This window comes from Urocampus carinirostris, chromosome 1 (assembly GCF_059441175.1).
Source record: "Urocampus carinirostris isolate Australia breed hairy pipefish chromosome 1, RoL_Ucar_1.0, whole genome shotgun sequence".
NCBI lineage: Eukaryota > Metazoa > Chordata > Actinopteri > Syngnathiformes > Syngnathidae > Urocampus > Urocampus carinirostris.
Genome location: NC_142349.1, coordinates 45,246,279 through 45,268,563, shown reverse-complemented (window position 1 = coordinate 45,268,563; position 22,285 = coordinate 45,246,279). Strand labels below are relative to the sequence as shown.

At 41.2% G+C, this 22,285-nt stretch overlaps 2 protein-coding genes across 2 annotated transcripts; one reads left to right on the top strand and one right to left on the bottom strand.

The window, feature by feature from the left end:
• The first annotated feature begins 222 nt into the window (after positions 1-222).
• psmd3 (proteasome 26S subunit, non-ATPase 3) lies at positions 223-8,744 on the top strand. Its single transcript, XM_088341534.1, has 12 exons — positions 223-569; positions 2,657-2,847; positions 3,225-3,365; positions 3,645-3,781; positions 3,854-4,044; positions 4,886-4,989; positions 5,058-5,172; positions 7,099-7,218; positions 7,285-7,388; positions 7,449-7,604; positions 7,679-7,729; positions 8,559-8,744. The coding sequence occupies exons 1-12, from the start codon at positions 398-400 to the stop codon at positions 8,634-8,636; spliced, it is 1,560 nt and encodes a 519-aa protein (XP_088197660.1). The 5' UTR covers positions 223-397; the 3' UTR covers positions 8,637-8,744.
• A 4,497-nt stretch (positions 8,745-13,241) lies between these two features.
• Positions 13,242-21,530, bottom strand: ube2m (ubiquitin conjugating enzyme E2 M). The gene is made up of 6 exons (XM_088341509.1): positions 21,025-21,530; positions 18,806-18,900; positions 18,682-18,720; positions 18,494-18,597; positions 18,331-18,394; positions 13,242-13,794 (listed from the first exon to the last, which is right to left on the bottom strand). Exons 1-6 carry the CDS (start codon positions 21,137-21,139, stop codon positions 13,654-13,656), a joined length of 558 nt encoding a protein of 185 aa, XP_088197635.1. The 5' UTR covers positions 21,140-21,530; the 3' UTR covers positions 13,242-13,653.
• Between the last annotated feature and the right edge of the window lie 755 nt (positions 21,531-22,285).

Genomic DNA, 22,285 nt, shown 5'->3' with positions numbered 1-22,285 from the left:
AACATGGGTGCCGAAGTGCTTAACTTGTTTGGGAGTTTGGGAATTTGGGTTGGCCGTGGTCCAAAAATTTGTGTGTGTTTTTTGCTCCTTTTTAACTTTTATTTTGTTTGTTTTTGTAAGTGTTTGTCATGCTGTCGGTCACCCCTCTCGAGGGATATGACCAGGGTGGATAGATAGCACTGTTCTACAAATCGGTGTCGAAAGCGAGGTCGACGCGGTCTGCGATCGACTACTACTGACTGCTCGACTCCTCCCCACAATGCCTTGCGCCGTAGCATCAGACTTGCCAGTCATTGCGGCAACGAGCGAGTGACAGAAAACAAAAGCGCCAACTAGTCATTGTCTATTAACTTGTGTGTTTTAGTTTAGTTAGTGGCGTTCCCAAGTAGCAAGGGCGATGAAGGAGACGGCCAAGCGGCGTGACCGAGCGGGAGGCCGAGAGCGGGACTCCAAGGCCGAAAAGCCCAAGGAGGCCCCCGCCGCCGAGCCGCAGGACGTTGAGATGCCGGAGGCAGAGGCGGCTGGCACATCAAAGCCGCCCAAAGAGCTCGACAGTTTGACACTCGAAGGTCGGTACAGTCGCCTCCCCTTCCGACCCTCTGGAGCTTCTTCGGCAGGCTCCGAGCCTCGACAACACATACTTTGACCAGTCGACTCCAGTCCCCGTTAGCATCGGTTGTAGCGCATGACTTGACTATGCTAACTGTTTACAGTGTGTGTTGTTGGGCTATAATGACATAAAAGCAGTGTTGGGCGCCTTACTGAAAAACGGCAATTAGTGTATTTTACAAGTTACTTCATATACAAAGAAATCCAGGCACCAACACGTAGTGTGTTACCCTGAAAGTAAATATCTAGTTACCAAAATTCCGCATATACTCGCGTAGAAGCCGATCCCCTAAAATTGCTTCAAAATATCCACATAACAGAAACATGAGAAATCGTAAACACCAACTAGTGGAAGCGTCGAACCATCCATATTTCTTGGCTAGTGTTATCTTTAAAGCTTGCAAACGAACATTTAGGTGAGACACTCCATATCAAGTTTGTCTCAAACCACTCCAAGATCTCCATCTGTATTTCTGGGTACTGTCAAAGATGTTTTTATTTCTCTCAAATCCTGGTGTAGGGTAAGAATATTTTTACAAATAGAATGACAAAAAATCAATACATTTCTACTGTACATTCTGTCCTCATGTTTGCCCAATTGATTTTTCTGAACAAGTTACACTGCCTGCCACTGCTATACAACCAAATATGTGCATATAAATTAATTCTCGTTTTCAGTATTTTATATTGTAGTAGTGTTGTCAGCTTGGATGCAAGTATATACAATAGTAAAATATTTCTATGAGGAGAAATTCGGCATTCTCGTAGTGTACTATGTGCCATCATAACTATTCTGTTGTTTGTTTGGAGATATAAACATGCTCAACCTAATGAAGTCTCTTCGGCGGGTAGAGTGTTTTCTCTGTGACATCGTGAATGAAGCAAGAGTGGTATTCATCTGAAACATTGTATTTCATGATCTGATTTTTAATAAGTCATGGAGTAAATGCAACATGTGGTGATGACAGGAGAGTTACAAAATTCTGTCAATTACAGGTTACCATACTCATTACAGAGAAAAGTAATTGTGTTTGAGGAAAAGGTTCCTTTGAACATATTAGTTCCGAGACTGCATATCAGAAAAGTATAGCGGGCAATTTTGTTATGGAAGACAAATTTTAAATTGGGACTCTTTGTGATTAAGGCCTATACAAATAAACTTGATTTGACTTAATCAATCTTCATTTAACCAAGGCTAACCTGGGAGTCTCAAGGCTGTCATGTGGCTAAAATACATAGAAATACCATTTGAAATTGTCACTTGTCATTCATTTGACACATAAAACAATCAGGCGAGTGTGTTACATTTATTTACAAAAAGTAACAAGTACTTCGTTCTCCTTCGACTCGAGTTCAAAATACCGCATTTAGGACACAACGTCAGGGGAACCCGTGTATTTTTACCTTCATACACTGTAGCTTTGACTTGAGTCCCTTCTTAATTAGTAATTTTGAGCCCTCGTTTTTGTGCGCTGGCTAGATTATCTTGTGCGCTGAGAATGTGCGAGCAGTGCGCACGCGCGCAGCTCAGAGGGAACACTGCCCACAACCCAAGTAGCCTAGTGGTTAGGATTTGGTGCTTTTACCTCCATTAATTGGGTTGGATTCCCATTTCACCCAATGCTGAGCAAATGAGGTTACTAATACTTGTCGACTGATCAATCATTGCTCAGTTAGTGAAATACCACCGCAAATTCTAAGTTTAACATGCAGCAGAAGTTTTAGTTTTTTTGTGTGAAAAGGGATGTGTTTATTCACAAATAAATATGGTATAAGCACAAAAAAAACATGGCCATCTTTTTCTCTGTGCAGTCTGGTACCAAACGACCCACGGCATGGTACTGGTCCGCAGCCTGGTTGTTGCGACCGCTGATTTATTGGTTTATAACTGACACCGTGCCATTTCATAATGGTAGTTCGTTATCATGCACGGAGAATGTGACACTTTTCATCCTGTGTCCTTTACCTTTTTTTCTGTTGCACGGTTTCTTAAAGTTAATAGGTTTGCTTTGGTCTGATCTTAAAAAGTCTATTCTTTATGATTCAGACATAAAGGAGCATGTGAAGCAGATCGAGAAGGCGGTGTCTGGCAAGGAGCCCCGCTTCGTGCTACGAGCACTACGAGCATTACCTTCCACCAGTCGCCGCCTCAACATGCTGGTGTTGCACAAAACCATCACTGGATTCTTTACCAATAACACCGCTACCAGAGACTTCCTGCTCGGCTTCCTTGATGAGGTGCGTAACATCCCCCTGTACCGGATATGTAATTTCACGCTAGATGTTGTGTTTTATCACATCAGGGCATGGAATTGTGTAAAACCACGCCTCCGCTTGAACGGAACCCTCAATTTTAGGAAGCTTTCCTGTTTAATTTACTGGTAGTCAGGTTGTTTCATTAACAAGTAATGTCTAAGTATTACAAAATCATCATATAGATTTCACCCTATCCAAAAATATAAATTACTTATGTAAAATGTAAAAAAACAAAAACATGCCGCTTTAAAAAATAATCCGCCTTCATTTTCAAAAACTCGTGTTTGAGTCCCAATTCTCGAACTTTTTAAGTAGGGTAGTTTTGGCAAATCGTTTTACCATATGGGTTTTGTGTTCAGCCCATGGACCTGGTTGACGGGGATGTGCCATTTCGGCCAAGAACGGGGAAGGCTGCAACCACTCCTTTGCTTCCGGAGGTGGAGGCATACCTGCAGCTGCTTTTGGTGGTCTACCTGACTAACAACAAGAGGTTTATTGAGGTACGTTTTTTCACATCTTTTATTTGGGCTGATGAATGATACGCCAATTCATTCATTTCAAGTAGACATTTGGGAAAACTGACTTGGTCCATAATGTTAAGAGGCCCTTTCAACCCTACTCTCAATCTTAACATACTGTTGTTTTGGGGAGCTTTCTCATGGCTAAATCCACAGAAGGCTATCAACCACACCGCACACAAGTACAGCAACCAGTCAAAGGTCTTGTGTGGTACTTCATTTTGTTACAAAACAAAATTCCTATTTACATCTTTACATCAGGCGCAGAAGGTTTCTGACGACCTACTGCAGAAGATGGCCCCTAAAAACCGCCGGGCATTGGATCTAGTGGCTGCTAAGTGCTACTACTACCATGCACGCGTCTACGAGTTCCTCAACCAACTAGATGACATTCGCAGGTACTCAAATTCCTTTTCGTACTTTACCCTGAGCGCTACGTTCAGAAAAGTTATCATTCATACCTCCCTCAGTTTTCTACACACGCGCCTGCGAACAGCAACGCTCCGTCACGATGCTGACGGCCAAGCAGTTCTTCTCAACCTTCTGCTGAGGAATTATCTCAACTTCAATCTTTATGATCAAGCTGAGAAGCTTGTGTCTAAGTCCGTATTTCCAGAACTTGCCAACAACAATGAGTGGGCCCGATACCTCTACTACACCGGTATTGCACGCACACACACTTGTGCTACATCACTTTTTGTAAACACACACACTCAGCCACAGACACTTAATAATCCAGACTGTAAATCTTTTTTTTTTATGTGTAGGCTCTTGACATATGTACTAAGAAGCTACTTATACATAAAATAAGTATGATTTCTTACGAAGCTACAAGACGACACTCTGAACTTATACTACACTATAGCAATAAACTAATTCAGTGCCATAACATAAAAATACGTTGTCCGGAGCATTTTCCCTGAGTGCCAAAACGTAAAAATAAGTTTTTTTGTGTTGTTTTAAAACATATTCAAGTCTCTGGGAATGATTCCAGTATGATAAATCACCACTAGATGGAAGATTTGCGTTCAGACTTTCTGTTGATATGTCCTTTGCCTATTTAGCTACAGAACTCAATTTTTGTAGGCTTTCCAAAATGAGTCAAAATGGCAAAATTTGTCTGGCACTGGCATTGAGTGAGTTAAATGTTAAAATTTTAGATCGTATCCCTTTTCTAAGTCTATGAATCACATTGTTTTATGAGTAAAACCCAAATTTAAGAACATTTTTTCTCATTTAATTGTGATACCTTTTTATGCCATACTTTCGTTGTCCATCTCAATTTTCCGTAGAAATGTGGTCTTGTATTAAACAAGGCATGATAAGCGAATACTGATGGAACACATTTTTGCATCCGCGTGTCATGTTTCATTGTACTTTAGAACACCCAAAATGGCTTTGTTCTCTTTTACGCTGTTATTTGTTTTTACTTTTTCATGCGTGTCACATTTCCGTACTCTAAACTTACTGGAAGTGGATGTGGTTGTTGTGTGATGTCACAGGTCGCATCAAAGCCATCCAGCTGGAGTATTCGGAGGCTCGCCGGACATTAACTAACGCGCTCAGGAAAGCCCCACAGCACACTGCCGTCGGATTCAAGCAGACGGTGGGTGCATGCACCCAGCCAATGGGAAGTGGAGAAGCTCAAGAAAGTTTGCGCGTGTTTGTTTGCAGGTGCACAAGCTGCTGATTGTGGTGGAGTTGCTCCTGGGAGAAATTCCCGACCGGCTTCAGTTCAGGCAGCCATCGCTCAAGAGATCCCTTATGCCCTACTTCCTGCTCACTCAGGGTCAGTGTGATGTAATTATGATATCATTTTTATCTAATATTTATGCTGTATTTTCACAACCATAAGTTGCACATAAAAGTCTCAGATTGTGCGCCCTGCCTATTGTGCGGTGCGCCCTGCCTGTTGTGCGGTGCGCCCTGTGTGTCATGTAAGGCGGCGGGCGTAAATGAGACTGCTGGAGGGTGATGTGGGTATCGATGCTTAAGCACGAGGTATATGCGTGTACATGAGGCTCAATTCCCATCTTTGGGTGACATCCGATGTTTTTGTTGGATTGTTTTAATTTTCAACTAAATGTGACTTGTATGCGAACTTGTGTGTTAACGCAACAAGTGTCCCGCTTGCGCTGCAGAGGACATGTGACGTTGCACGCAATGCGTCCATTGTTTGCAGAAGTAATCATGTATGTTAACGCCGTAGCATATTTATTTGAGAGTTACGGTGCAATCGGAGGTTGAACAGAGTTGTAAGGCGGTTGCAGCAGGGGGCACTCGCGCCCTATTGACCGGTGCGCCCTGTGTGTGTTTTAAATACTGAAATAGAACCAGCTACGGAGACTGCGCCTTTTAACACAGTGTGTCCTATGATCGTGAAAATACAGTAGTCACTGCCTTGTCCTTTCTGGATAAATCCAAGTGGAAGCCACTTCTGTCAGTTGTATTAAGTATCAGGTCCTCAAGATGCTCCTAAAATGTGGTTCACTGCATCCTCTGCAGGACGCCACAGAAACATGAATGTTTTTCCGATCCAATAGACGGAGGGCGTATTGGCTTTGTTTTGAGCAGTAACTTTTTTTTTTAATCCAGCATTGCAAAGTCTATTAGCCTTGGAACAAACACTTTGAGGAAAATAGAACCGGTAGATAATCTACCCATATAAATGAACATTCTACTAAAACTACCTACCTGTATATCAACTACAGATTGTCTATAACCGTGTGTCTCAATATTTTTGAGTCAAGGCACCCATAGAAAATCTCTTGGAAAATCTTTAAAAAAAAAAAACTTTAACATTTCAAGAAAGGCTATATATAGTCTAAGTTGAATATAAATTGTCTTGAATGGAATACTATTTGGCAACCATTGCTCAGGAGGTGCTGAGGGTCAATAAAACCTGGAATTAAGTTTTATGTAATCGTTTTCCTAATTTGATTAATTTTAAAACGTTTTTAGTAAAAAAAAAGCTAAAAACCAGAAATGAACTAAATTTCTGTAAGTGGATATAGGATTTTTTGTTTTATATTATCATTTGTACAGTGTTATCTCAAATGTCATTTTCAAACAAAAATAGCTCCTAAATTATATTATTATATTATTATTATTATTATTTACTCATTACCTCCTGTATCAACAAAATATTGATCTGGTGCCACTTAGTGATATTGAAGAGTATTCCAGTTACTTGCCTGATCACTAATAGGAAGCAGCGATGCAAGACCATGTGTTAAGTCCAAACTTAGACCCTCAAAATGGATTTTAAACTTGCAAGGAGAAACTGGGAGAGAAGCCTTCAAAAAAAGAGAATTCCATTCTAGATTTTGACACCCCCGAGCCGCCCTTTCTTTTTAAGTATCCAAGGTTACAAAAAAAACGGTCAGTCCTAAGGAGTGTGGGAATCAAAGAACAGCAACATGATTGGTTAATACTCACAATGATGTATTGGTCAAAACAATAAACAGTGCACAATAATAGTTAAAATTAGGAAATGGAATCCTATCAAAATCTCCTTAGCATTTGTCCAATAAATGAACTTATCACCGTGGCACGCTTTTTGTGAATGACTAAGTTTTTTGTCGCCAGTTCGATAAAATTTCTTACAGCACACTTGACTAGATCTCTCGGCACGCTGGTTGAAAAACAGATTGGTGAACTGAAGACAATAAAATATCATATTTTAAACCGTGTTTGTTTGTGCGTGCGTATAAAGCTGTGAGGACAGGCAACTTGTCCAAGTTCAACCAGGCATTGGAACAGTTTGGTGAGAAATTCCAGGCAGACGGCACTTACACGCTCATCATCCGCCTCAGACATAACGTCATCAAGACAGGTGAGCACATTGCGGCCTGCCAGGAATCAAAGGCCTGAATCAAATGCCTTTGCGACGTGCGTTCAGGTGTGCGTATGATCAGTCTGTCATACTCTCGTATCTCGCTGGCCGACATCGCCCTCAAATTGCAATTGGACAGTCCCGAGGACGCCGAGTTCATCGTGGCCAAGGTACACTTACGGCAATGGCGCCCACAGGTACACGCGCGTGACGGACATGCTTCCTTGCAGGCCATCCGAGACAGTGTGATTGAGGCGAGCATTAACCACGAGAAAGGCTTCGTCCAATCCAAAGAGACTATGGACATCTATGGCACCCGTGAACCGCAGCTCGCCTTCCACCAGAGGATCTCCTTCTGCCTTGACATACACAACATGTCGGTCAAGGTGAATGCGCACACGCGTGCACTTTGCACTACGTGGTTGACATTCGTGCTGTTAACTGTGCTTGTGTTCATTAGGCTATGAGGTTTCCACCCAAAGCTTACAACAAGGACCTAGAATCAGCCGAGGTAAACAAAACAAAACACGCAGAACCAATTGTTGAAAATTGCTGCTATTGTCACTTGCCAATTTAATTTTATGCAATATTTATGGCTTGAGAACCCATTGGTGACTTTAAAAACAAAAATGATTTGATTTTAGTGTTGTGTTGTGTTTTAAAGGGATTGAAACGTGCTTTAATTTCGGGGGAAGTTCTTGTAAATGTTTGAAATAGTTGCCATGTTTCTTTACAAGTCTGCTTAAAAATGACGCAGACACTTCTCTCTGGTGGCTTGGCTTTGCCATTGCATCCTTTCCCTCAACGGCAGCTGGCATTAGTTTGTATGGTATTCGCCTATGAATTGTCATGGCCCCCTATGGGTCATGCCCAAGAGTTTAGGTGCACGCTACACTTTAAGAGGCCACTAATTTGTTTTAGTGCAAGGATTACGTACGGACCATGCAAAAAATGGAGGTAGCATTTGTTGGAGGTAAATTGTAATGGGAAGAACTTCCAGCAACTAAAAATGTAAGCTACTTATTACTGTTGTATAGGGGAGAGATTTGTGTTGTCCAAATCCACCAATATACTCGCAATTTATACTCAATCATATGTCTTGATAAATGCACACGCAGGATTAAAAATGACATCTGTAAATCGCAGATATATTTGTGGATCTGCAAAATATATGATTTCTCCTTTTAATTGGACTGGAGAAATTGCAAAAATGGCTTAGAAATTCTTTTCAAAAGTGCTTGAATTCGGCCAGGAAAAAAGGTGTTTACACAATTTGCCATGCCTAAGGGATGTGTCAGAGTCATTGTAGCATGACGGGTGGCATGTCTTTGTGCTTTCAGGAGCGTCGCGAACGCGAGCAGCAAGATCTAGAGTTTGCTAAAGAAATGGCTGAAGATGATGATGACAGCTTCCCCTGAGCATGCCAACTTTCTTTAGACAGGAAGCGGTTTTCTAATGTCTATTCCACTTTTTGCCCCCATCTTCTTCTCTTGTGTGAACAAATAAAGAGCCATCTTCTAGAGGTTTTCATTTTGCCTCACTTTTTCCATATAGGGAATCTCATACAATAGTTTAGGGATGAGCGGCACTTATTTTCCATGCTGATCGATACATTTTCAATTCATCCCTCCTCGAATCACTTAAGTAATATTGAACCATGATTAAAATGATCAAAAAAGTTTGAGGATCCTGCAGAAGAACTGATGGTTTGTGTACTTAAATGATTTTGCTGAAATTAGGCAAGAAAAATACTTTAATCATTGTCAAGTAGTTGGCTATTTCTAGTGCAGTGTAAACAAAAGTCATGTTCTTTTCCATTTTTTTGTGGTCGACTTGAATGTTATCACATACGTTATCTGTCATATATTAACATGAGACAAATTGTGGATTTGTGTCTTGTTGTTTTGCTCGTTCTGTTTGGTCAAAGGTTGCAAAAGTGTCACCTATAAGTGGCAGTTTATCTTCATTTGACTTGTTAGTCAATTGTATAGCCCTTAATCACAAGAAGTCTCAAAAGGCTGCACAGACTATTACAGACTACATACTGTTATTTCACTATCCCCTGATCTACAACCTACATGAGGGCAAGGAAAAACTCAACTTCAGCATGAGGAAACCATGAGAAAGGGACCGCGCATGAGGTTAGCCGTGATATGCAGTCAGGGGAGGTGGGTGAAGCGGTGCCTCACCTGTCATCATGGACACATAAAATTAAAAGGATAATAAGTGGTCATATTTACTTACAAAGGTGGAGAGCATCGTTCGAGAGGCCCTTTAAAAGCTAAAAGTTAAATATTTTCTCGATTAAGTTCTGTATTTGTCAAAGATGCCCAACTGAGTTCAAAGAGCCCTTATGCTTTATTTTCTGTACGCTTATCTGCTTTTATCTTACTTTTATTCCAGCTGTTTGGAGCGGAACACATTAGGTTTGATGAACTTTTCAAGGATCCGCTGCAACCCTGAAGTTCCTTTAAAGTTATTTATCTTTTGACTTCATAATTTAGGATTTATTTTTTATCACAGAATTTTCACCTTACATTATGAATATCCATCCACTTTTAAAGGGGCAGTAAGACTTCGCAGGATGAACTGCATTATTGTTTTAGAACAGGGGTCAGGAACCTTTATGACCCAAAGAGCCATAAAACCAAAAAATTGTTTTAAAAAGAAATTGAGAGAGCCACATCATATATTTTCAGACAAAATTGAACTAACAGCCAAACTCTCTCGACGAAAGCTAATTCTAAAGCACATTTTATTTCACTGTGTGTCATTTGATAATTTAATCAAATGTATGAAATTATAATGCCAAATCCTGTGTCCCAAAACAATGTAAATATGCCATTTACAATTTGTCTTCCACCTTCAGTTAAGAGTGTTGAGGCTTTTTTTTCCATGAAATTTGTCCTTAACGGGTTCAAAACAATGTGCATGCAAAGTTCTTTTGTAAAAATGTCACAAATTACTGCAAATGATAAGCATGTCGTCACATTCACTTTTGGTGTAGACTGCACTGAGCGAGCGAGAGAGAGAAGGAAGTGCCTTGCGCTGTGTGCAGGGATCCGCCCACCTGTACTGCTCACCCAATCAGTCGTTTGCCAGCGTTTTTATTCATCAGTTTAAATGGCTTCTTATCGAACTTCTGCCTTAAGTTGCTTCGGCTTTATATGGATCAAAATCGGGATGAAATCACTTGACTCTGGAATGCCACAGAGAGATGTGCAATAGTTACATTTTATTTCGGAGCCATATGTACTCATGAAAAGAGCCATATATGACTCCCGAGCCATATGTTCCCTTACCCCTGTTTTAGAAGATTGAGGAGTGAGGCCAGCGATGGGCATTTTCCCCCTTTTACTGCAATCCCTAAGTTTCTCCAATAGACGGCTCACTCTGACATCATTGAATGTTTTTCTGTCCTGCACTAAACCGAAGAGATGTCAATAATTTTAAGGCAATTTCATTCCTATTTTATACTACCTTGGTCACCTCAGCTACGTAGACTTGTAACGTCTGGAAATGACGCTTATCTTACAATTGTGTTTTATGGTATCCTTTGTTTTTGAAAACAAAGTTTAGTATGTGAAAACAATTGTTTCTACATCTTAAGGAATGGAAAATTAAACTACACACAAATTAGAGGGTTCGGGAACCCTTTTGACCCAAAGAGTCATAAAAGCAAAAATATTTCGATTTTCTTACCGAGAGCCACATCTTTTAAAATGAAATGCAACAAAGCCACCAAACCTGCTCTCCAGACATAAGCTTATTCTTTAACATATTTTATCTAACTCTTACTTTTGATTATTTTGATAAAACTCTATTGAATAACAATGCCAGAGCCTGTATCCCATATCAATGTAAGTATACCACTTAGAATTTGTCTCCCCTCCACAAGGGCTGAGGCTCTTCAGGTCCGTCATTTTTGTCCTCAATAATGGTTTCGAAATGAGGTGTAAGCAAAATTATTTTGTAAAAATGTAACAAAATACTGCAAATGAGGATACCGACATATTTACCTCTGATGCAGACACCACTTGGTGATGGGAATAAGTAATGGGGACACTGTGTGTATAGCTTCGCCCACTCCTACGGCTCACCAATCAAATTCCTGCGAGTGCTTTGCTAAAGTTTTGAGGTGTTTACTGTTTGTTCTGTGGGTTTTTGTCATAAAGTGTCTTAACAGTGAACCATATGAACGATAGTTTAACGTTGTATTAACTGTAGTTGAAACTGTGCCCTGTCCTGTATACAATTGACCTAACTTCCTATGTAGTCAGTGATGTCACGTTGTCGCATGTGCTACTTGTATTGCTTTCAACAATGAGGTATATAATTGCACATGTTCTATTTTGTCTCCAAGCAAGATATACTCATCGAGATAGCAATATATGGCTCGCGAGCCGTTGGTTCAAAATCTAGAAATGTATATCTAAAAAAAATTATATCATTCTGCAAGGGATTGGTCATTCAAGAACAAAACGGTCCTAAAAGCCGTCATGCCAATAACACTACTGCCGCCTTCGGGTCAAAATGATCTGCCATTGTGTTGTTAAAAGCCCAGAAAAAAAATCCCTATTTTTTTTACTTATATTTTCATTAGAAAACATGAAATGTTGTTTTCATTTATATTTGCCTGTAAACTGTACGAAAAAGGACCAACATTTCCCTTAAAATGAGGCCCCCTTTGAGACGCTCTTTTGTTCTCATTGTCTTCCTCTTTTTTGTAGGCACTCATGACTAGTTGATTTGAGTGGATACACCTCTGTCAGCTTTCCGCGCTTAGCAGGGGGAGTTTATGACTGATCTCAAAAAGTAATGGATGTTACAAAACAAATTGGTCAAAGTATAACAGTAGCCAAATTTGGACTCATTATATTAATGGCTCCAAAGCAATGGCGTACGTTTGGTCTTGATATTGCTGGAGACTACCCAATGTTCTTATCGTTGATGGCTTAGTGAAGAAAAAGTGTTACATGTCTAAAGAATCTCTATGGTTCCAAGCTGTGGTTGTAGCCTATAAGAGCTTGTTTTGCATTATGTACTTATCAATGACCATAACGTATATAAGGGCCACGTCGGGAATTACTTCTATCGCTACTATCATTTTTCATGTGAAAAGTGAATCCACAACATCGGACATTCAAAAATCACGCACACCTATTCGCTCAATGTATAACCACTCACAAGCCAAATATTTCACTACATGTGTACACATACCGTACATAAAACACAGAAGTCTTCGTCAATCTCCAAGCACTACGTTGCAAATCTACTTGCCCATTTGTCCAGTCTTTTCTCTTTAGAGTCTATTACATGTTTACTCTGGAGTGACATGAATAATCTCATTGCATACAAATTTTCACCACTGTTATCAATGACAATTTAGACAATATAATTAAAGGTGTGGTGTCCTCAAAAAATGTAACTTAAATATTTTTTCTCTATTAAGTACGTGTTAACAAGTTCAAAGAGCCCATATTGCTTTGTTTTCCACTGCACCTTATTGATTCTATCTTTTATTAGAGCTGTTCGGGGTGGAACACATAAGGTTCAAGGAATGGAGGCTGAGGGGAGTGCTGGAGGGTAACGCCATGCTCGCTTAGTTCCGTTTGTCAGTGTAGCACGAACATGGTGAAAGAAAAGGCCTGCTTCAAGTAGGTCAAACGCCAACCCAAACTCCAAGAATGATAAAAAGGTTTATTCGAGCGTGTCAAAGAAATGCATCTACTTGCACGCGCATCATTGATGAGCTAATGATGCTGCTTTGATGACACAAACCAAGATGTGGCGGAAGTGTGACAAAATTCCTAATTCTGTACAACTGCCTCTTCAGGAAGCCTAACTGTTCTTTAACAGATACTCTTAAACCTTTGGGTGCTCTGCCCAACGTTCAACAGCAGCAAGCAGCATTTGTGTTGCACAAAAATGTGGAATCCATTACAATTTATGGGCACATCTCGAATGCTCCTAAATGTCCAAAACTGAGCAGAAGCAGCAGCAAAGATGCCAGAGGTGATGGGCAGGTTGTTCAAGTTGATATTTTATTCACATCAATCATTGCAGTCTTCATGTACATGTCAACCCAAAAGCCCCACCTTTTTCAGCACTGGCAAAGCCCTCCACCGCCGTAGCCCCGCCCCCACAGCAAACTCAAAACCCATTCGGCTCCTCCCATCCACGCGCCCGACAACCGCCCTCTGCGAGGGTGAGTCAGCGTTGTTGAGTTTGCGGTGGAAAGGGCCATGACCAAATGAAAATTCAAAGCGTTTGTGATGCCATCAACATTCACGGGCCCCGCCCCCATTAATCCCCCCAAATCCTGCTGGGCGTGAATGAAGAACGCTGAGTCATGGGGGAATAATGTGAAGAGAAAGGGGCAGGGCGGGGACTTCAGAAATTGTCCTTAGTGGCTTCCTGCTGGCAGGAGAGGGGCTATTTCAGACATCTCTCAAAGTAGGTGGAGCCTATGTATCCGCCGCGTAGTGTGCGATGGACATTCTGTTCGAACAGGCGACGGTTGGTCTGCAGAACCTCGGCCGCCTCCTTATTAAGCGGGTCCTCGGGGTTGGGTTCCTGGGACGCAAGCAGAGCACACAGAGTCAGTTTGACATTAACAACCTTAACTCGTAGGCGAAGAGTAATGCCTAGCCCAATCGCAGTTCCAATACTTAGCGGATTTTTAGCGTACAATGTGTTCTGCGGCAAACAAAACAAATTTTGTGTCCAAAGGCTGTTTGTGTGTTGGGCAGGTCCCGCCTGTGTGCACAACTGTGATAGGCTGGTGTATGCTGTCACTCAGAGATCAAGGCGGGTGCACAAGTCAATGTGTCCACCCAAAAAAACTGCCGAGCATGGCGACAGCTAGTATTTGAGGGGCTTGTTCCCTTAAAATAGTATTCATCACCGGCCGATGCTCCGTTGATCCTTATCAGGTACGGGAAGAGACTGAGAATGCGTCTTAAGAGAAAGCAATAGCGGTGCTGCACGTCCGGCCTACTGCGAAAAGGCTATGTAACAACTCTGAAAACCTACCCCTTGCCGAGCCTGTATCTCACCAATGCCAAATCCATAACCCATGAAACAGATGACCTAGAGCGACAACTGGTGGGAAACCGCTACATTTGTGACACATCACAGACACCTGCTTCAATTCTAGAGCGCATCTAGCCGGACTCACTCTATAACGCTTTCTTACACAAAGTAGAAGCCTTCCGATTTTAATATAATTTTGTATAACAGCAGTGGTTAGCGCTTGTGCGGCACAGTTCATGTCATGGAAACCTGTCGTGGGTTCAAATCCAGCTCCAGACTTCCTGTGCGGAGTTTGTATGTTCTCCCCGTGCTTGCGTGGGTTTCCTCCGGGCACTCCGGTTTCCTCCCACGTTCCAAAAACATGCATTTCAGGTGAATTGGCCGGTCCAAAATTGTCCCTAGGTGTGAATGAGCGAATGAGTTGTCTGTCCCTGTGTGCCCTGCGATTGGCTGGCAACCAGTTCAGGGTGTCCCCTGCCCACTGCCCGGAGATGGCTGGGATGGGCTCCAGCCCCCCCGCGACCCTAATGAGGATAAGCGGTACGGCTAATGAGATGAGATAACAGCAAAAAGAATATTTAATCATCAAATTCTGTGTTAATATATTTGTAGATCTATACTTGTTTTGTTAGTCGTATATATTGAATGTTACTGATGTTAAGTAAATAAATGTTTCTACTTGTTTTGAGTATCTCATGGCTTATTGGGAACACAACCCCACAAATAAAGGATACTGTATTCCTGTTTGATATCAGAATATTGTTTTGTAAAGCAATGTAAACGTGAAAAGAAAACCAGATATGTTCGTTTTCCGGTTTCTAAAAAAACTGATTAATGTGGTTAAGTAACTCCTTTCACAATTTTTTTTGTTTATTTAAACCAGTTCAGTTAATCAGATGCCCAACGCCAAGTATCAAACTCGGGGCCCGCGGGCAAAATGTGGCCCGCCACATTATTGTATGTAGGGAGCCTAAAAGAATGAATGTTTTGAAAAGTGCTTTGGCCAAAAACTGCATTTTCCACAATGCCTGTCAACTATGATATCCACCAAGTGGTGGTTTAGCGCCACTACACGGCAGTATTTCCATAACGGTGCCAATGAGTGGAATTGGGAGATAAATGAGCCTAAAAGGAGATTTTGTCGTTATGTTTTAAAGTACCGTATTTTCCGCACTATAAGGCGCACATAAAATCTGATTTTTTTTTTAAAAAGTTGACTATGCGCCTTATAATCCGGTGCGCCTTATATATGGATCAATATTGAATTACAAGGTCTCGCAACTTACGGTAAGCAGCCACCGACTCCATTTTTCGCGTAGAAGAAGTGCGCTGTGCATACTGGGAAATATTAAACAACGATTCTCTTAGAAACAAGTCCTCCATACTAGAAGAGGACGACGAGGTGAGCGGAGAAGATGAGGTAAAATTTTGGACTATTTGATAAAGTTTCAGGAGCGAGCAGAGAGAGTGGGAAAGGTGAGATGGCACAACATTCATTTGGACAGGTAACTTAAAATTAGTTTTACCTGGTTATATCAGTATCAGAAATTATTTTCCCCCCATTTTATTAACACTCCACTTATTGAAACATAAATATTTTGTTTGTTTGTTGTACATGATTCAATTGTTTGTTTGTTTGTACATGATTCAGATTGAATCGTTTCTTGTACATGATTCAATTGTTTGTTTGTTTGTTTGTACATGATTCAAATTGAATCGTTTCTCCGGCGCCGTCACGAATGGCAGCCACTCCAGCAGCTCCCGTGTTATTTTCGATTGTTCTCAGTTATTTTCGATTGTTCTCAGCTTAGGGATGCTGCTGGAAAAGTGAATTTCCCTTCGGGGATGAATAAAGTATCTATCTATCTATCTATCTATCTATTTGTGCGTTTGTATAAAGACCCTGAAATGGCTCCTATGAAGAGACACGCTTACAACGCAGAGTTTAAACTTAAGGCGATCAGTCACGCAGTAGAACATGGGAATAGAGCAGCAGCGAGAGAGTTCAACATTAATGAATCGAACACGAGAGTGGCTCGAGCCGGCAGAATTAAGAGTCCCCCTAGGAACTCACTAACTGAACAATGGTTCCATGGGTGAATTATGTAAAACCCACTACAAAGTTTTACATTTTACAGTTATTATTTTATTGCTTTACTGTTATTGTTTTGCACTTGTTTTTGCACATTACGAGTGTCACTATATTGCGATTGCACTAACATTTACCATAACAGTATCAGACGTTTTTTTGCTTTTGACTAAATAGAGGAAAAGTAAAATGTTATGCCTTGCTGTTGTTCAAAGATGTTAAAGATGTGTCACGAAAATGCTTTACCTCAGAGAAAATAATAGAACGGCTGTTTATTCATTTTGGGAGTGAATGGAGTTGTGGAAAGCTTGTTTGTTAACTATTATTAAAGTTTGACTGACCTATCTGACTGTTTTGTTGACATTCCCTTTAGCGCGGCACCATCTAACAGTTGCATAACGTAACTACATCCTCTACTGTAGCAAAGTCAAGTTAAGTCACATTTATTTATGACGCCCTTAATCACAAAAATGTCTCGAAGGACTGCACAGGATTACAATTACAAAATTACACAATTACCTGATCTTAAACCAGCATGCACTTAAAGCGCCTTATAATGGGGTGCGCCTTATGTATGGAAAAAGTTTAAAAATATATCATTCATTGAAGGTGCGCCTTATAACACGGTGCGCCTTATAGTGCAGAAAATACGGTAATACCTTTACATACGAGATTCATTTGTTCCAAGATCCTGCTTGTATATAGAATTTCTCCAACCAATTTTAATATTACACAGAGAGAACACAAGGAAGTACAGATTTCAGTTGAAATGTTGCTTCTATTTATTAAAGGCACAATTATTTAGGCCTATCTCCCCCTAATTAGCTCCTCTGTTAAATCACAAAGTAACTGACCAGTCAGTTTTGGAAAAGCCGAGTTCAATTCCAAGGCCCGCACCCAAAATTGTAATCACCTGTGTTGAATCAAGAAAAAAACTTAAATTGAAATTGTTGAACAGTGAAGTGAAGCGGGATATAAAATCTCTAACAGAAGTGACAGAATTTCTCAAACGCACACTCCAACTCGGGCTCCTTCCCCCCCAAGAGAGGGGACATTCCATGTCCTAAATGACAGTTTCTGTAGCCGGGGATCGGTGCGCAAAGGATCCCTTCTTTGGCTCTCTTCGCACCTGACCCCTTTGGCCCCTCCCACAGGTGCAGAGGCCATGGGAAGGGGGAACCACGCCGCGCCTCGGGCTGTGCCCGGCTGGACGCCATAAGCGGAGGCCTGGCCACCAGATTCCTTGCCAGCGGACCCCACCTCCAGGACTGGCTCCAGAGGGTGGCTCCGGTAACTAGCGTCCGGGCGAGGGAAATTGTGCGCTCACGTTCTTTTTTGTCATTAAGGGTCTATGAGCTGCACTTTGTCTGGCCCCTCACCTATGACCCGTTGGTCATGGGTGACCCTAGCTGGGGCTTTAAGACCCCTAACAACATAGCTCATAGGATCATTGACACACAAACTCCTCCACTACAATAAGGTGGCAGATCATGGAGCAGCACTGTCTAAGTCTAGTGAGATTTTTTTCAATACAACTGTAGTTATTGTTTCTTGAAAAATAAATTCAGAGTTACTTTACATAACAGAGTAGTTACATTTATTTGACATACCAATTACATTTAGTTACATAAGGCCATTTGAAGACACCCCTGCCTTACGTGATTGGTATGTTTCCTTTTTTTTTTTCCTTTTTTTTTTTGCTCTTTGTTGGCGTTTTTAAAAAATAGGGTCTTTAATGATTGTTGTTAGTGACCCAAATTGAATATTTTTTGCTAAGTTTAAGACGTGTTCATGCTTTGCCTCCCTTCGAATTGGTTTCTTCCCAAACCTTATGTATACGGTGTTAGCGCTTGCCACTAGTCATATAAGTATCCCAGAAACCAAATCCCAATCTTCATCTAATACTGCATGGGTCTAAACATAGTTTTGTTGGTGATGATGGTGGTGGTTATAAAATGTAAATTAAAAGGAAATAACCAAATACTCACTAAAAAAAGATACTGTAGGCCATAAATAATGGAATTAATTGTCAGCACGGGTTTCCAGTCTTCCCTGCAATTCACATGAACACAAATTAAAACGGTTCCGCGCACGCACACGAACACGCACACTAACACATGATGTGACTAAGCCAACAGGAAGTGAGGTCACCGTAAAATGTTGAGGCAGACGTTTCCTTCCAGGTCAATGTTAGGATGGTAGACCATTGTCTCACATTTCACTTTAGGAGGGTCGTGAGGGTAACCCTGCCCTACCTGCGAGACACACATTCAAACTAGCACGTTTAAAAAGCAAAATATGACATTCTTGATTTGACGAGAAGAAAAGTACGGTCTGACCTTGAAACTGAAGACAAATTTTCCGCCTTTGTAAAAACCCTAACAGATAAAATAAATATGAAAATAGCCTTTAAAACGGTGCAAACGCACTCACACGCATGCAAGCAAAATCATACGCACAAACCTCGTCAGGCGAGATGATTAATCTGAAGTTGAGAAGGTCGTCGTCATCAGGAAAGTTGATCTCACATGTCTTTGGCAGGTTCAATTCATTAATGTCTGAAACCCATTTCCGAAAATAAACACTTTGAATCTGGAGTGTCTGAACGACATGTTTAAAGTAAACACTTCTGGTCTTTGAGTTTCAGCTCAATAACTTCTGAAAGACAAATTTAAAGTAAATCTTCTTAGGATGTTCTATTTGATGCCTGAAACTGAGTTGAGCGGTTTCTTAATTTACGTTCGCTATATTCCTACATCTTGGTTTTTAATGTAATCACTAGTGGTTTGAGTTCTGTTCTATGAAAGTATAAAAAATGCAACTTTTGAAAGCAGTTATTTTCATTACACAATACAGATACCTGATGCTAGCGTGCAGCTAGCCAGCTGCTCTCTAAATTGCTTTCTACTCTGGAAGTAAAAGCCTGCCAATTTTGATCTGCTTGGTTGAATCAAGTCAATTCAAGTCTTGTGTATTTTTATAGCCCTTATTCACAAGGAGTCCCAAAGGCCTGCACGGACCACAGACCATTGCAAACGAGAGACTATTACTCCATGTGATCGAAAACATTCATGAGCGCAAGGAAAAACTCAAGAACCTCAGCATGAGGAAAATGAAGAAACAGGGCTGTAGGGGCACATTTCCTGTGGTGTGTCTTGGACAAGTACAACCTGGTCGTGCCGATCCCTCTCCAGGCCAAGATATGTTTCCACGCCGTCTCGGACCGGGGACCTTTTGCATGCTAGGTAAATGTGGTAGCCATGACAGAAACATCAATCTATCACTTTTGTATAATGACCATAAAGACCAGTCATTTAACTGCAATTCAGTGTTTTTATTTGAATCTATAGATGTTATTTTGTTACGGTTTACATTCTCAATCGGACGTCATCTCGAAGTAAGTTCATACCTGTCAATCTCCATGCCCTTACAAACTGTCGTAGGTTCCCTTACAAAATACTAATCTGACACCATTTTCTTTTCAAACGTGTTTATTTATGTAGTTTAACATGTTATATTTTACATGTGTTTCGTTATATCATATATATTGTTAATTAACATTTTGTTGTGTGGTACTGAGTTGCTCGACATGAATGAGGTTTATAATAAAAAAAGTAGCTTGTACGTTTACTCTAGAAGGAAAAAATACATGCAAATATAATTCAGTAGAATTTTCTTATTCAAATTATGAATTCATTATCTGCATTAAATTATTGTTGGTAATATACTGATTAAAGGGATAACCACTAAACTAAACTTCGTTATACAACATAATAATTCGTAACATAATGCATCAAAGCAAGTGAGCCATTTGAGAGCCGGCTCCTGTAATGAGTTGAACCGAAAAAGCTGGCTCCTCTGAAAAGAGACGGACTTCCTTTCACTACACAACTACCACGGAATGATGCATGACGGGAAATCACCAGGCGGCAGACGCATGCGCACAGTAGCATAAACCCCTGGCAACGGAAAAAAAACGCTACCGAGAGAGCATACCGCGGCGAACTCGTTTCACTCGATCGATTTGCCGTTTCGTGATAGTCGGTGTATACCGGATGGTACCCATAATTGACAATTTGGCGTTTTTCGTACAGATTTTCTTGTATGTCGTACACGTCTTAAAATGCATAATAAACATATTTTGTACGGCAAAATCGTACAGGTTGATAGGTATGTAAGTTTGATCCTAAGCTTTAATGAAGGAATGTCGATACTCGGCAGATTATCACGGGTGTTATCTGGTCCCCATTAACCGAGGGATTACTGTACTCGAGACTGGGCAGGTGTGGCTTATTCACGTGACCACTGCAGGTGTCATGACGTCAAGATGCTAACCGAACAGCACACATGTGTGCTAACAACTTAGCACAAAGAGCGCAGTGATTTGACACTGAGCAGTGTTCGTTTCCAGTCAATCAGCCACCCAACTCAAATGTGTTTTCTGTTAGCGTGATTTTCGTTCAATAAGCTTATAAGTGGGGAGTGGGGCCAGCTCAAGTCAGCTAGCACTTAGCCCCTTTGCCTAGCTTCTGGTTTGAGTGTATTTTTGGCATAGTATCCGTGACGAGATCCCAGTTTCGTTTAATCGCACCCCCGACCCCAAAAAAACACGAGACTTACACACAAACACACAATAGACAGAGAAAATGTTTACATGGTCTTGTTATAATGACGGGGCAAACCTTTCTGTATTCGTAGTTGGGCCGCACTGGCTTTTTTACCGCCGGCTCCAGTTCGGTTGCCTCCAGCAGATTCTTCGTCTTTCTTCTGCTGCTTTAGCGAAAAGAGCTTAATCATCTTCACACGCGGGATGAGACGCACAAGGTCGCCTCCGATCCGAGTTCGCCGAGTCCGCGTCGTTGCCCCTCTCGGGAGTGTGTTCCGACCGAACAGCACCCAAATGTTGATGGACGAGCCGACCGGCGCACGTCAACCAATTACGCCGCTAGCCTAGCCGAATGTGCTAGCTGAGTGGCTACATGCTAACTGTTAGCGATGAGCGGGTCGTGGGGGTACGGGGTTGTTTTGCTACGAACACTTGCGACTTAAATTTGTACTCTGTAGCTTTTACTGGACATGACACTACTGCTTAATTCGGCAAATATCTTTATTTGTATACCAATTCATCAATTATGTGTTGAGTATTGCTCTTAAGAATTGAATCTTTTTGTAGCAACTTCAAGTCCCTTGATGCATTTCGGTGTGTGACGTCACATCTTTAAGGCAGGGCGGAGTTACGGAATTGATTTAACATTACGAGAAGCCAATAATGAATGAAATAAATATCAAAACTTCCCGTCAGATAATTTGCAAGACTTATGATGACTTAAGATTAGAAAAAAAATACCTTGAGAAGAGCAACAGTCCACCCCAGTTCACAATGTTCAGGCAGAACCTTTAAAAGCCTACGTTATCACACAGGATGCGTGTGCATTGCCCAATACAGCAGGATTGAGAGTACAAGTTTGAATAGAGGCAGGAAAGATTTGTAAATCGAGTTGTGTTGTTACGATCGCAATTCATATAAACAACATGGCCAACGGTTGTATTTGGGTGCACAAATTGCAAAAAGAACCTTTTTTTTCTCGCCAATACTCTGAGTAAATAGGCACTGCCCGAGCCATTGGCTGCAATCCATTAATAATAATAACTGACTGGACCAAGGATATAATCACAAACCTGTCAACCTGTACGGTTTTGCCGTACAAAGTACGTTTTTTATGCATTTTAGACGAGTACGACGTAAAAGGAAATCTGCACGGAAAAACGCAAATTTGTCAATTATGGGTACCATCGGGTATACACCGACTATCACGAAACGGCAAATCAATCAAGTCAAAGGAGTTTGCCGCGGAAGTCTCTATCTCGGTATCGTTTTTTTTCCATTGCAAACAAAGTGAGCGGTTTGATGCTACTGTGCGCCTGGGGATTTCCCATCATGCA

Coding starts and splice junctions, on each gene's coding strand:
- psmd3 (XM_088341534.1), top strand. CDS start 398: ATGAAGGAGACGGCCAAGCGGCGTGACCGAGCGGGAGGCCGAGAGCGG. Junction 570..2,656: donor CGACAGTTTGACACTCGAAG/GTCGGTACAGTC, acceptor TTTATGATTCAG/ACATAAAGGAGCATGTGAAG. Junction 4,990..5,057: donor CCGTCGGATTCAAGCAGACG/GTGGGTGCATGC, acceptor GTTTGTTTGCAG/GTGCACAAGCTGCTGATTGT.
- ube2m (XM_088341509.1), bottom strand. CDS start 21,139: ATGATTAAGCTCTTTTCGCTAAAGCAGCAGAAGAAAGACGAAGAATCT. Junction 18,721..18,805: donor TAATCATCTCGCCTGACGAG/GTTTGTGCGTAT, acceptor TTTATCTGTTAG/GGTTTTTACAAAGGCGGAAA. Junction 18,395..18,493: donor GTCTGCCTCAACATTTTACG/GTGACCTCACTT, acceptor TGTGAATTGCAG/GGAAGACTGGAAACCCGTGC.